The sequence below is a fragment of the Lepidochelys kempii genome, chromosome 24 (assembly GCF_965140285.1).
Source record: "Lepidochelys kempii isolate rLepKem1 chromosome 24, rLepKem1.hap1, whole genome shotgun sequence".
Lineage (NCBI taxonomy): Eukaryota > Metazoa > Chordata > Testudines > Cheloniidae > Lepidochelys > Lepidochelys kempii.
The window spans coordinates 6216109-6230056 of record NC_136403.1 but is presented as its reverse complement, the minus strand read 5'-3'; the positions used below and the strand labels follow the sequence as shown (position 1 = coordinate 6230056).

The 13948-nt window shown below is 51.7% G+C and overlaps 1 protein-coding gene across 1 annotated transcript in view; it reads left to right on the top strand.

Moving 5' to 3' along the window:
* The window catches only part of SV2A (synaptic vesicle glycoprotein 2A), a 60402-nt gene extending 46829 nt beyond the window's left edge, over positions 1-13573 (top strand). The window contains exons 11-13 of the mRNA XM_073322870.2: positions 516-719; positions 1809-1968; positions 4999-13573. Coding sequence (XP_073178971.1) covers positions 516-719; positions 1809-1968; positions 4999-5182 — 548 coding nt within the window. The 3' untranslated portion in view covers positions 5183-13573. The remainder of the gene's footprint in view (positions 1-515; positions 720-1808; positions 1969-4998) is intronic.
* Positions 13574-13948: the final 375 nt, after the last annotated feature.

The window sequence follows — 13948 nt, the reverse complement described above, 5'->3', positions numbered from 1 at the left end:
TTCCCCTGCATTTCTATCTCCACTCCCAGCACTGCTGCATGCTATTGAAAAGCCTCTGTGTTCCACTTCAGAGGGGGCTGCATTTCAGAAGGGGGTGAGCAATCCCTGTGAAGCATTGCTGTGTAGTCCCTAAACAGCAGCCGTGTTCTGTCCCAGAGGTGGCTGCTTTTCAGTGGTGGGTGAGTGTCAGTGTGCGGCATTGCAGTGAGGCCGCTAAACAGCAGCCATGTTGCATATCAGAAGTGGTTTCCTTTTCAGTGCTGGGTCCATCCATTAAGCAGCAGCTGTGGTCCAACCCAGAGGTGGCATGGCTGCATTGCAGAGCTGGGAGAGCATCCCTGTGCAATGCTGATGTGTGGTCATTAAATAGCAGCTGCGCGCCACCTCAGAGGCGGCTGCATCTCAGCCCATCTTCCCGCATCCCCCAGTGCTTGGTGGGAGGGGCAAACAGCCTGCCAATTGCTCTGTAGCTCAGTGCAAGGCCATGCCCAGTGTCGTCTCCTCCCTCTCCACAGACCTGTTTGAGTACAAATTCATCAACACCAAAATCATCAACAGCACCTTCCTGCACAACAAAGAAGGCTGCCAGCTGGACTTCAGCGACGACAACAACGCCTACATGATCTACTTTGTCAGCTTCCTGGGCACCCTGGCCGTGCTGCCAGGGAACATTGTCTCGGCCCTGCTCATGGACAAGATCGGGCGCCTCCGGATGCTGGGTAAGGGGCGGGGATGCTGCCTGGGAACTGGCGGGGGGAGTGGTGGTGGCAGCATGGGGGTATGGATAGTCTGTTCCTTCTGCACTGATCCCCCTGTAGACCCTGGCTGCAGGAGCAAAAATTGACCCCTGCCCCTTTAATCCAGCTTTCCTGTGGCTTGAAGTTGCCTCTGCCCCCTGCTGGCTAGAGAGGGTCTCACCCCTTAACAGAGTCCCCACGCTGGCTGCATGCCTCCTTGGGAGAGCTGGGAAGGAAAGGTTTCCCCAGCCCGTGAGAATTTTTGAGATTTCAAAATTTCCCCCCCATCCAGATTCGGGACGAAAATTTGAAATCTTAAAAATTGTCCCGCACTGAAAATCGGAATATTTTCTTTCCGAAGCCGGTCAGTGACACATTATGTTTCAATCGTTTCAAAATGTTTCGTTTTTATTTCCACCTCTTCTCTTCTGAAAATATGGGTGTTTATCATCAACAAACACTGTTTCAAAATGAAAAGTCCTTTTAAGCTGAAAGACAGAGCTCCACAAACTGTTTGAAATGGGAAATTCATCAGATCTGACCCTTTCCCAAGAACAGGTTCAATTAATCCATTTTCCTACCGAAAAAAAAAAAAAGTTGAGTTGAAAAATTCCCAACTGGCTCTATTCCTTGGCTGATGCTTGAACTGGACCCTCTTGGTCCATAGGCATCAGCCGTTCCCACTGAAACTTTCCCAGGGGAAACTTCTCCATGCAGAGCAGGGGCACAGCTAGGATTTGCAACCCTGCACCATTCGGGCCAGCTGCCCCAGCTGCCTCTTGTAGCCAGAGGGCCTGGCAGAATTGCAGAGTCAGTGGTTTTTGCACCGGCAGAACGAAGGAGCAAAGAGGAAGCTGGTGAGAGATGGTGGGTAGGGCAGGGAGGCTGCAGAAGAGAAGGGCCTTGCACTGGGTTGTGCAGAGGGGATGGTCAGGAGGCCTTGCAGCACCGATGGAGGCTGATGCATAGGAGAAGGCTCTTGCACCAGGCGGGTGATGCTGGCTCTGACCAGGTACAGTTCCAGCGAGGCCTGTACCCGTGCCTAACACGCCTCTCCTCGTCCTGCTGCAGCTGGCTCAAGCGTGATGTCGTGCATCAGCTGCTTCTTCCTGTCGTTCGGGAACAGCGAGTCAGCCATGATTGCCCTGCTCTGCCTTTTCGGGGGGGTCAGCATCGCCTCCTGGAACGCCTTGGATGTGCTGACGGTGGAGCTTTACCCCTCAGACAAAAGGTACAAGTCCCCGCCTCCGTTATCCACCCAAGGCAGAGCAAGTCCTGATCCCGGGACACCCAGTCCAGACATGGGCTGGTCCCATGAAGCCACCTCAGGGTGGCTGAGAAGGAGGAATCCTGGGTCACCGCCGCAATCTGGTAGCTTTGGGGACACAATGCAGTAACGATAAATACTTGTTAGGGCTCGAAGGCCCCTGCATGTTGGGGGGAGGGAAGGTGGCCCAATGGCTAAAGCAGAATGACTGGGAGTCAAGACTCCTGGGTTCTATTCCCAGCCCCAGGAGGAGTGTTTAGTGGTTAGAGCAGAAGCCACTAAACTTAATTTTGCTGGAAAATGCCAATGTGGCAGAGTGAAATCTTGAGCCAAATCAGCCACAGATTTGACCATACCTTTGTTGAACGCCAGCTCTAGGGGATAGAGACACAAAGACCAGGGTTCCCCTGGCTCCCCCCACACCCCGGCTCTGTGGGATGAGCAGCAATGCTCTGGTGCTAGGGTGACCAGATGTCCCGATTTCATAGGGACAGTCCTGATATTTGGGGCTTTGTCTTCTATAGGTGCCCTATTACCCCCAGCCCTTCTCCTGATTTTCCACACTTGCTGTCTGGTCACCCTCTCAGATGCCTAGAGCTGAGGGCGGTTCACAGGGAGGCAGTGTGGCAGGGCTCTTTGCCCCTCCAGCAGTGGGATGGGAAGGTACTTGTCAATTTCACACGAAATTAACTAGAGCCTTCCCTGAGGGCAGCTGGAAAGCCAAAAAGTTCCATTTCAGTTTTTAACAAATGGAATTTTTCCTTAAGCTCGTTTCCATGAAAATTTCCACAGTTTTGACATTTCACCCTGCTTTGGGAGTGCACATTTTGATTAATAAGATTCAGACTTTTCAGCTTGGAAAAGAGATGACTAAGGGGGGGGGATATGATTGAGGTCTATAAAATCATGACGGGTGTGGAGAAAGTGAACAGGAAGTGTTATTTACTCCTTCTCCTAACACAAGAACTGGGGATCACCCAAGGACATTAATGGGCAGCAGGTTTGAAACAAACAAAAGGCAGTATTTCTTCACACAACACACAGTCAACCTTTGGAGCTCTTTGCCAGAGGATGTTGTGAAGGCCAAGACTATAACGGTTCAAAAAAGAACTAGATAAATTCATGAAGGACAGGTCCATCAAGGGCTATTAGCCAGAATGGGCAGGGAGGGTGTCCCTAGCCTCTGTTTGCCAGAAGCTGAGAACGGGGGACAGGGGATGGATCACTTGGTGGTTACCTGTTCTGTTCATTCCCTCTGGGGCACCTGGCATTGGCCACTGTTGAAAGACAGGACACTGGGCTAGATGGACCTTTGGTCTGACCCAGTATGGCTGTCCTTATATTCTTAAAACTGGACACATTTTCACAGAAAGGAAGCCCCCTTCCCTTCTTTTTCAGCCAGTTCTAGTCCCAGCTCTGGGTGGGGAGCGGTGTCTACTGGGCAGAGTAGAGCACTGGGGCACAGGACTCCTGGGGAGTCCTCTTCCCACCTCTGCCTCTGCCTGGCTGCACAGACTTGTCACTTCCTCTTGCTGTACCCCAGTTTTCTCCTCTGTGAATTGGGCACTGACTGTAGATGGCATGGGTGCATTTGACTCTGAGAATGGGACCACTGAGGAGATTTTATGCCAATTCCAATAAGCCTGCCAGCTGGCATCCCCTGCATTTGCAATCGGCTCCCAACCCCTCTCCCTGGCCTGCCAATTTGTTCTGCCCCCCTCCCCGAGATGCCAGGGGTTCCCCATAAACCTTTGTGCTTAGGAAAGGCCCACAAAGGATTCTGGGAGCACATCAATATTTGCATGCGGGGAGAGGGGAGGGAGGCTGCTGCTTTGAGACTGAACATGGACAAGGTATTGTCAATGCAGTCAACTAGAGGGGCGTAAGGGCGCCACCTCCAGGCCAAGCCATGACGCACATCCCTTTCACCTGGTGCTGTGAGTCACTGCAGCTGCCCCCTGCTGACACCGCTAATTGCAGGGGAGAAATCGCACAGGCACAACTGATGCCCAGAGCTGCCAGGTTGGGCCTTGGCTGCCTGGAGGGCCCGTCACTGAGAGCGAAGGGCACTGATTCATGGGCAGCAGGTGGTGGTCTGGGCTGCCCTTGTGCCTGATCCATTTGTGCTCGGCTTTTTGCAGACCCGTAGGAAAAGGGGATCTTTGACTGCAGCTTGCCGAAGGCTGGAAGTAGACAGTAGGAAGGGAGAGGCGGGCAGGTGGCTGAGTACAGAGACTGGGGAGCTGCTCCAGGCATTAAGGCATTAAATGGACCAGACTTTGCTTTAGCAGGGGGTTTGGGGGCTCCTGGAAGGAGGAGCCCCCACACCCAGCAGATCGGGGGGAATGGAAGCTGGGCCCTTGTGCTGACTAGAGGCGGGCTGCAGAGTTTGCAGCTAAAGTTAGAACGCAGGGACTGTCGTTGAAGCATTTTACAGTAGCTTACACCAGACACCGGAGCTTTGTAGTAATCGGTGTTAAATACACTGGGGCGACTGATTTCCTGATAGAAAAATACATGCGAACAGCAGAGCTTTAAACAGAGAGCGAGCGAGAGAGAGAGAGTGTGTGTGTGTGTAAAATAAAACTCCTTTCCCCTCTCCATCATTGGCTGTTATGGGTAGCATCTGCGCCCCAGCTGAGTTCAGGGCCCCATTGTGCCGGGTGCTGTACATATATCGAGAGAGAGGCAGGCCTTGCCACAAAGCGCTCACAGTTGAAATGGCGAAAGGGTGCGAGGGGAAGGGACTTGGCTGAGGTCCTGCAGTAGATCAGTGGCAGAGCCAGGAATAGAATGCAGGGGTCTAGGTTCCCAGGCCACGAGGCTGAAATGCAGTCAGATTACTCTGGACGGCTGCTGCTGTGACCCTGCTTGTTCTCCACCTTTTAGGGAGAAAGGGGCCATTAACCCCCCCCCGCGCACATACCAGCCTTCTCCCCCCGCCCAAACCCTTTAGCTCGCCTCTAACCTCAGCCTCTCTCCCCGCTTCTCCAGGACGACAGCCTTCGGCTTCCTCAATGCCCTCTGCAAGCTGGCGGCCGTCCTGGGCATCAGCAGCTTCACCTCCTTCGTCGGCATCACGAAAGCCGTGCCAATCTTGCTGGCCTCGACCGCGCTGGCCGTGGGCAGTTCGCTAGCGTTGAGGCTGCCGGAGACGCGGGGGCAGGTGTTGCAGTGAGTGGGGCGTACCCCGCCCCTCCCGATTCTCCCCCGCTCCAGGGAGATTAGAGTTGTTAGACACTGTGAAATGTCTGATTTTCTGATTTTGACTATTTTATTTTTTCGCTCCCCCCCCGCCCGGCTCCTCTTCCCTCTTTTTTTGATGTCATTACGTGTGTGAGAATCGGCTCATTCGTTGAGGGAGTCGGGGGAGGAGGGAATAAAACTTGACTGAGAAGGAGAGGGGGGGAAATAACCCCTTTGCACTAAATTCAGGCTGGAAACGGTCCAGCCCCGGCAGTGTGAACTGATTAACTGGGCAGGCGCCAATTGACCTAGCTCCTGATCAGAGCTGGATGCTAGGGGCTAGGGCCAACTCCTCAAGGGGACATCTAATGTCTAGGCACCCTGCCACTGGGCAGTAACCTGGAACCCCTCTGTGGCACTGGCTCTAGGGTGTGTGCTGGTGAACACGTGATCCATTTAATTTTACACACGTGGGTGTAAACGAGTAGTACGTGCAATGTGTGCTCATGGATCTTGGCTGTGTAATATTTTCCGAATCCTCATTTATTTTTTTCATCGGGCACCTGTGGTGTGTGGAGAGCAACGCAAACACCCCCCCCCCACTTCCCTCCCCCCTGCTTTTTCGGGGCCCTTTGAGTCATATGTAAAGTAGCATCGATTTCAGGTGTTAACAAAGCATCCATTTCAGGCTTCTAAACCAGGTTTGCAGGAGCAAATCGGCAGAGCTAAGTGGTTCCTCTGTGTCACGTGAACCGAATTTGAAATCCTGATCCGCACGTGCCCTTGCATCATGTCTCGCTGGTGTCACAAATGTCTGGTCGAGCCACACCAGGCACGGCAGGCATACACCCCTGTCGGCTCTAATGGTATTGGGCATTCATACATTTTGCAGGCAGCAGGTCTAGGCTCTCATCGGCGTGGCAGAAGCTGTGTCAGAGCAGCGGTTCCATCCTTGGCTCTGGTGGGTGGATTGTCCCAATGTGCTGTGCCTCAGTTTCCCCATCTGTAAAACAGGGATCATGATACTGGCATCCTTCTGTTGAGTGCTTTAGAGAAACGGTGCTGTATGTGAGGGCAAAGTAGCATTTTTTTTTCTCCTTTGGACCCACATCAGCTCAGACATCCCTCTGTAACTGGACCGAATTTAACATGCTAATCCAAGGAGATTCCCCTCTTCCAGTTATCCATTGCAGATGAACAAGACAGCAATGCTCAGTTTCTTTTAATATTGTTTATTCAGAGATTTTAAATGTTGTTTTTTCTGTGTGGGGGGAGAAAATTTGACTTTGAAGCTTAGGGATTGTGGTTGTTGTTGTTTTTTTTAATTCTCCCCAAGCCCCTCCCCACAGCGGCCATCCAGAAACACACCTGGGGCTGGGGGTGGGGGGGTGGGAAGGGGTGTGATAGTAGCACCTGTGATTCCCCAAGATGAGATCAAGGCTCCACCATGCTAGGCCAGCAGCCCAGCTGGCCTGAGAGTGACGCTAACCTCTGTCTTGTCTGTGGGTTGCTGCTCATTCCGATTAGGCGTTTCGTGTATTTAATTCTGTAGCCGTCTGTCTCTCTGCCCTCCCCCCATTCCATGGTCGACACCAAGGTCTGGTCTACACTTAAAAGAAATTAGATCGACCCAGCTATGTCGCTCAGGGCCAGGAAAAATCTCGTACCCTGCGTCTCTTACTTAGGTTGACCTAACCCCGGAGGTAGCTGCTCCTAGGAAGAATTCTTCCATCAACCTAGCCCCGGCCTCTCAGGGAGGTGGATTGACCCCATTGATGGAACGTAATGGAAAGCCCTGGTGCAGATGCAGCCTGTTGGCACCGGAAGGGGTTTTCCCATCCATGTAAGAACGCCACCTCCTTGCACGCCGGTAGCAACGTCGATGGAAGCAGTCCTCCCATGCAGTCTTCCGCACGGCACGCAGGGCTGCCGATTTTTCATGTCCTCGACTGATGCAGCTGGCCTGGGGAGGGGGTGCATTTAGCGTCACCCAGCAGGGGCGTTGGGTTGTAGATGTGGGAAAAGAGAGGAAAGCCCATGAGTGCCTAGGGCTCTGTCCCATGTCTCAGCAGGCCCATGATTGTGTTTTGCTACACCCCCACCCCCTCCACCTCCTGTCCTTTTCAGGAACGCTTGCCTATGAATTCACCCTCCGCCTCCAGATTTAATTAACTTGCACCCAGGCCTGCCCAGAGAAGGGGCCCTGATACGTCAGGTTCACTGGGGTCTGCCTCCTCTGATTTCACCCCAGCTATAGACGTTTTGGGAGCCCGCTGTGCTCGGGTCCCCAGGACAATTGTCCCTCTTCTCATTCCTACTCAGGAACAGCTTTGCAAGGCTGCAAACCATGCATCCAGCTCAGAGCAGAGGGGGTTTTTTTGTGGGGGGGGCACTGCTCATTGAAGGGTAGGTCAGTTCCACCCCTTCAGACAGGTCTACCAGGGAAAATGGAGCAATGGCATCTCTTAACCACCAGGGCCACAGGGAGAGTAAGATCCTTGAAAATCTATTACCTTGGATGGTTGCCAGAGGGAACCCCCCAGAGTCTGAGGGCAGCTAAAGCCAGGGGAGGATCAGAACGTAGCACTTAAGGCGCAATGGCTCCACGCAAGCGGGCTCTACTTTTGCAAAACCCAAAGCACCGCGCCTTGCTCATTAGAGACGGGCCAAGCCCCAAAGGCACCCAGAGCCCTTGCCCCAGCTCTGGCTGGCTTTTCTTGCTTTCCTCTTTCCTGCTGCAGATGAAGGCAGAGCTAGGGCGGGAGGAGCAGTGCGGCTGCCCAGGGCTTGGCGTAAGATGCCTCGAAGATTTTTGCTCAGCGCGTGTGTCCAGGACTCACTGGGTGAAGGTATTGCTCGGCTGAAGGAGCAGTGAGGTCAGAGGTATAGAATCATAGAATATCAGGGTTGGAAGGGACCTCAGGAGGTCATCTAGTCCAACCCCCTGCTCAAAGCAGGACCAATCCCCAATTTTTGCCCCAGATCCCTAAATGGCCCCCTCAAGGATTGAACTCACAACCCTGGGTTTAGCAGGCCAACACTCAAACCACTGAGCTACCCCTCCCCCCAAACCCTACCCCCCCAGGTAGTTAGGGGCCACAGGGGGCTATTTTAAAGAAACCCTGTTGTGGGTTGCAAAGGCCCCACACTGATCAGCAGCAGTGGGTGTTGGGTGGAGAACAGCAACCTCGTTGTAGCAGCCATCTAGCGCCATCTATGGGCACAGAGTGGATGCACACCCTGGCCTCCTTCTCCCCTTAGGACCAATGTATGGTTTTTATTCCAAGGTCATGGAGTCAGCTCAAATAAATTGGTTAGTCTCTAAGGTGCCACAAGTACTCCTTTTCTTTTTGGAGTCAGCTGGGTGTCACATGCTGGCCCTTTAATTCTCTGCGCTATAAAGCCAGCACTGTCCAGGAACCAGGAGGCTAAGAAGCTTTCTTGGGGGGGGGGGGCTCCTTTCGCGCACGCGCTGGTTGTAGCTGAGAATTTAAATGTTCTTTAAAACCCCAGCTGACCTGAGGCGGATGTCTCAGCATCTGCCCCATCTTGTAGCTTGGAAACAATGAGGGGAGGATCCCTGCCGTGTCCTTTCTGCTGTCAGCAAGGGGGTAGAGGCACTTGAGTCTGTTCTGACCTTGCGCTGGAAGAGACACAAGCCTGTTGCCTTGCCCAAGAGGGAGGCTTGAGCCCAGATGGCAGGAGAGCGTTTTATGCACATTCACCCACTGAGGTCAATAATATTTAAGTGCGTGCTAGAGGGCCTAAAATCCGGATGGTGAGTGAGTTCCAACCCAGATCTTCAATGAACCTAACCCCCCACCCCTGAACTCTAACAAGCAGCAGGACCTCCAATGGTGGTGTGGAAGGAAATAAGCTTTTTAAAACCAGATCTCTACCTTGCACGGCGACAGTGCAATTCTTAATTTCAAAACATCATAATAATGCCCTGGGCTAAGTCTTTATGCTGCTCTCTGTTACCCTGGGGTAAATCTTGGAGTAAATCCCCATCATACCAGTCTAAGAGAGCAGAATCTGGACTTCAGGGCAACTTTGATTGGAGGAAGTGGGGGGGGGGGAATGTCCAGGTTCTCTGGTTGTATTTTATAACCCATTTGCATAGCAAAGCCCACTAATTGTCACATTGTAGGTTAATCGCTCAATGGGCCCATGAAGGTTCCATGCTTTAATAGCTAGATGTGTCTCTTTGTGTCATCATCCAAAGATCTGAATGGCATGTGGTCCCCGGTGCCCATTAATCTAATTATAGCAGCTGGACACACACACAGCCAAAATTTTTATTTTAAACAAGGGATGAAATTGACCAGCACCTGTGTCGGTTTTGCTGGGGCTCTTTAGTGTAATGCATACCAGCCGAGCTCCAAAACGGGGAATTAAATATCTTGCCTTCGCTGCAGAGCTAAACAGGGAAACACACTGCACGTGGGGAGGGGGCTGTCAGTTTAAGGTCACTTCGGTCTGCATTAGACACAAGAGCTAGGTCGCCAATTCTATTCAGATACGTAGAGAAGCGTGGTGTACACCAAGGGGGGAAACGTCCTGCTGTATCATTTTAAGTGAGAGTTGTATTTTTTTACATTTTAGGAGATATTTAAGAGTAGTATATTTTTCATTATTTATAATTTTATACCAGATCTCAGTTTCCCCTCCTCGCACAAGCTTGGGACCAAGCATACCTGAAAGGAAGCGTTTTTTGTGTCTCTCTTAGCTACCTAGCTCCCCAGCTGGGCTATCTGAGCACATCACAATGTCTAATGCTCACAGCCCTACTGTGCAGCAAGTTACAGGTAGGGAAACTGAGGCCCAGAGAGACAAAGAGTCTGTCTATCCTGTGATCAGAGGAGTGAGTGCAGCATGTGTCGACATAGCCAACCTAGCTGTGATCTGGCTCGCTTGAAAAATAATAGCAATAAAGCTGCAGCACCAGGGGATGTACAAACCCACTCAGCCCCCCCCGGACTGTGCTCTAGCCTTCAGTGCTCCAGTTAGCTGGATTGGGCCTGTCTATCCACGCTGCAGTCATACTGCCGCAGGGAATGTAGACATCCACTAAGTGACTTGCCCATGGTCACACAGGGAATCTGTGGCAGAGGTAGGAATTGAACCTAGCTCAGGCTCCCTAGCCCAGCTAGTACTCTAACCACTGAGCTATCCTTCCTCTACTTCTCTGGCAGCATGAAAGGGCACAATGTTTCTTCCATTAACAAAGCTTAATTAAACAAAGGTGTCATCTTTTATTACAAGCTAAGGATTTGCCCTGGAGAATCAGGGCCGCTGGCCAGGTGGAGGGTGGCATCAGTTTGAGAGTGATTTTTCATCTCGTGCAAAATGCTACGTGGACACAGTTCAGTTTAAACTAGGCTTATTTGGGTTTAGCTTCGGCTGACTGAGAACAGGGTTAACGTAAACTGAACCAGCAGTATCCACACAAGGGTTTGTAGCACTTTAAGAACCAACTTACGTTAAACCCGTGCAGCTGCTATGTAAGAGCTAGGTATTGTCATTATCTTGGGTGTAGACAAGGCCAGGAGCCTCTGGGCCCAATTCTTCAGTGCCTCGTGCCTTGCATCATCATATACAGCTGGGTAAAAGGAACGCATAAAAGGAATGCTCTGATGCGGTGGCACTGCACACCCATCTTGTCACTTGCGCAGTGGGTGCGCACCACTCCCTAGTGAGAAAAGTGGTGATTTGCAGTAAGTGGCTGCACAAGGTGAAAGGAAAGAGGGAATCAGCCCCTGGGCCTCCCATGGTGGCTGATAGCTGGGGGATCAGAGAAAGGACATGCATCAAGCACCTGCATGTAATGGGACTGAGAATTTCCTTCCTGACCCATGCAGCAATCATAGCTCCAGTTCTGAAGCATGACAGTTGATAGATGTTATTTTAGCAGCTAACCACAAGGTGACTGCTGGGTAGCCAGTCCCTTTAATAAAGGTACCAAAAGGCCAAGCACTATAGCAGGACAAAGGCCCCACCTAGGAGGAGGCTCAGATCAATCTACTGGTCCCAACTATGTTGGCTTTTCCACCCCACTGTGAATGGGGCCAGACTGGATTATGATCACACTGTAACCTGAGCCAGAAGGGAGCATGAGTGTAGCCCACACAAGCTCATTTTAAAGGGCTGGTGTAGATGGGAGATTAGAAAACTTGTCACCTAGGCTGCAGCATCAGGACCACCAATGCAACCTGCTCCAGTGAGGAAGGGCTGCAAGGCCCAGTTGATCATCAATGTTTCCCTATCCTAACCAGGCTGTGTTTGCCTCCCTCCTATCGGATCGGCAGGCGCGCTTGACTCATAGCTGCCTAAGCGACGAAGGGGACTGATTTTTAGAAAGATTTAACTCGAGACCCTGGGCTGAGCTTGTTCCTATTCTGGGTTACACGTGTCTCACCGTACAGACAAACCACTCTGGGCCCAAAGCGTGCGGCCGCGATCAGAGGGAATAGCACAGCTGCTGTGGCTGGTCTTGTACCATAATTTACACCAGACTAACCGAACGTTGGCCGGATTTTCAAAAGCACCTGCGTCACTTGGGATCATTTTCAAATGTGACTTTGGAGCCTGAGTTTTATGGCGTTTCAATAGGATTTGGGCTCTTAAGTCACTCAGCTGCTTTTAAAAATTTTACCCCCTCAGCTCCAAAGTCCCATTGTCAGAAGAGACTCATGAGTCAGAGCATCTGAGTTCTGTGCACACAGCTGGGCGTGGGTAAGCGAGCGGATTTGCACAAAGCGTTGCACGCCCACCTTCTGCGCGGTGAGCCGCGTTAAGATGGCTTGACTTGGGTATGCAAAACATAAGGGGGGCGGGGACCAAAATTACTCGTCACTTTTTTCAAAACGTCTCCTAAATCTCTTTGAAAGTCAAGAGGATTTAGGCTCCCAAGGGTTTAAGTCACTTTTGGAAATGGGACTTAGGCACTTATGAAAATATTACCCCCAGTCTCCTTTTAAAAAAAACAATCCTCCTCGTATCACGCTTTTAGTTTAAAAATCTAGTTGCAAACTGGAGCCAAAGACGAGAGGTCAGTAGGAGAGTGACGTTCTAGGCAAGAGGGATTTTTATCTTACTGGAGCAAACTGGTCCCAGGCCGGGGAAGGCCAGCCCCACCCCTGCCCCCTTTTAAAAAAAATTATTTTGAAACGTAAAAGATTTAAAATAGGGATCATTTTGGAAAATGTTAATTGGCTGCTTGAAAAGAAAAGAGGGGAGGGGAGGGGATAAATGTCACAAACATTTTGAAAATGGTCACTTCCCCTTCCCCCCCCGACCCAAAACTGGACCAAACTTAGGTCCCTCCCCAGCTTGGCCCCAGCTCTTCTGCAGGGTCAGCCTGCTGGCCCTGGGCTCCCTATAAGTCACCAGCACCCCAGTCCTCTGAGGTCAACAGAAACTCCCTGTCGTCCCCACAAACCCTGCTGCGATGGCTCGTGCACACCCCCGCCTGCCGGGTGCCTCGCCGGCGTTTGGGAGCAGGAGCGGGAGCACCCCTGGGTGAGCACAGCGCAAGCCACACATGATGTAGGAAAAAGCACGACTCCGGACACATTCTCCCCTGCACCCTGCTGCCACCCAGAGCTGCCGCTTCCGCCTCTCCCCCGCTAACGCTGCCCCTCAGCCCCGACCCCCGGTTCCTCGTTCCCAGCTAACCCCCGAAGGCAAAGCTGCATAGACAATCCAGGAAGTTTTTGGAAAGCGTAGGGGACAATTTCCTGGCGCAAGTGCTAGAGGAGCCAACTAGGGGGGGAGCTTTTCTTGACCTGCTGCTCACAAACCGGGTAGAATTAGTGGGGGAAGCAAAAGTGGATGGGAATCTGGGAGGCAGTGACCATGAGTTGGTTGAGTTCAGGATCCTGACGCAGGGAAGAAAGGTAAGCAGCAGGATACGGACCCTGGACTTCAGGAAAGCAGACTTCGACTCCCTCAGGGAACGGATGGGTAGGATCCCCTGGGGGACTAACATGAAGGGGAAAGGAGTCCAGGAGAGCTGGCTGTATTTCAAGGAATCCCTGTTGAGGTTACAGGGACAAACCATCCCGATGAGTCGAAAGAATAGTAAATATGGCAGGCGACCAGCTTGGCTTAACGGTGAAATCCTAGCAGATCTTAAACATAAAAAAGAAGCTTACAAGAAGTGGAAGGTTGGACATATGACCAGGGAAGAGTATAAAAATATTGCTCGCGCATGTAGGAATGAAATCAGGAGGGCCAAATCGCATCTGGAGCTGCAGCTAGCGAGTGATGTCAAGAGTAACAAGAAGGGTTTCTTCAGGTATGCTGGCAACAAGAAGAAAGCCAAGGAAAGTGTGGGCCCCTTACTGAATGAGGGAGGCAACCTAGTGACAGAGGATGTGGAAAAAGCTAATGTACTCAATGCTTTTTTTGCCTCTGTTTTCACTAACAAGGTCAGCTCCCAGACTGCTGCGCTGGGCATCACAAAATGGGGAAGAGATGGCCAGCCCTCTGTGGAGATAGAGGTGGTTAGGGACTATTTAGAAAAGCTGGACGTGCACAAGTCCATGGGGCCGGACGAGTTGCATCCGAGAGTGCTAAAGGAATTGGCGGCTGTGATTGCAGAGCCATTGGCCATTATCTTTGAAAACTCGTGGCGAACGGGGGAAGTCCCAGATGACTGGAAAAAGGCTAATGTAGTGCCCATCTTTAAAAAAGGGAAGGAGGAGGATCCTGGGAACTACAAGCCAGTCAGCCTCACCTCAGTCCCTGGAAAAAT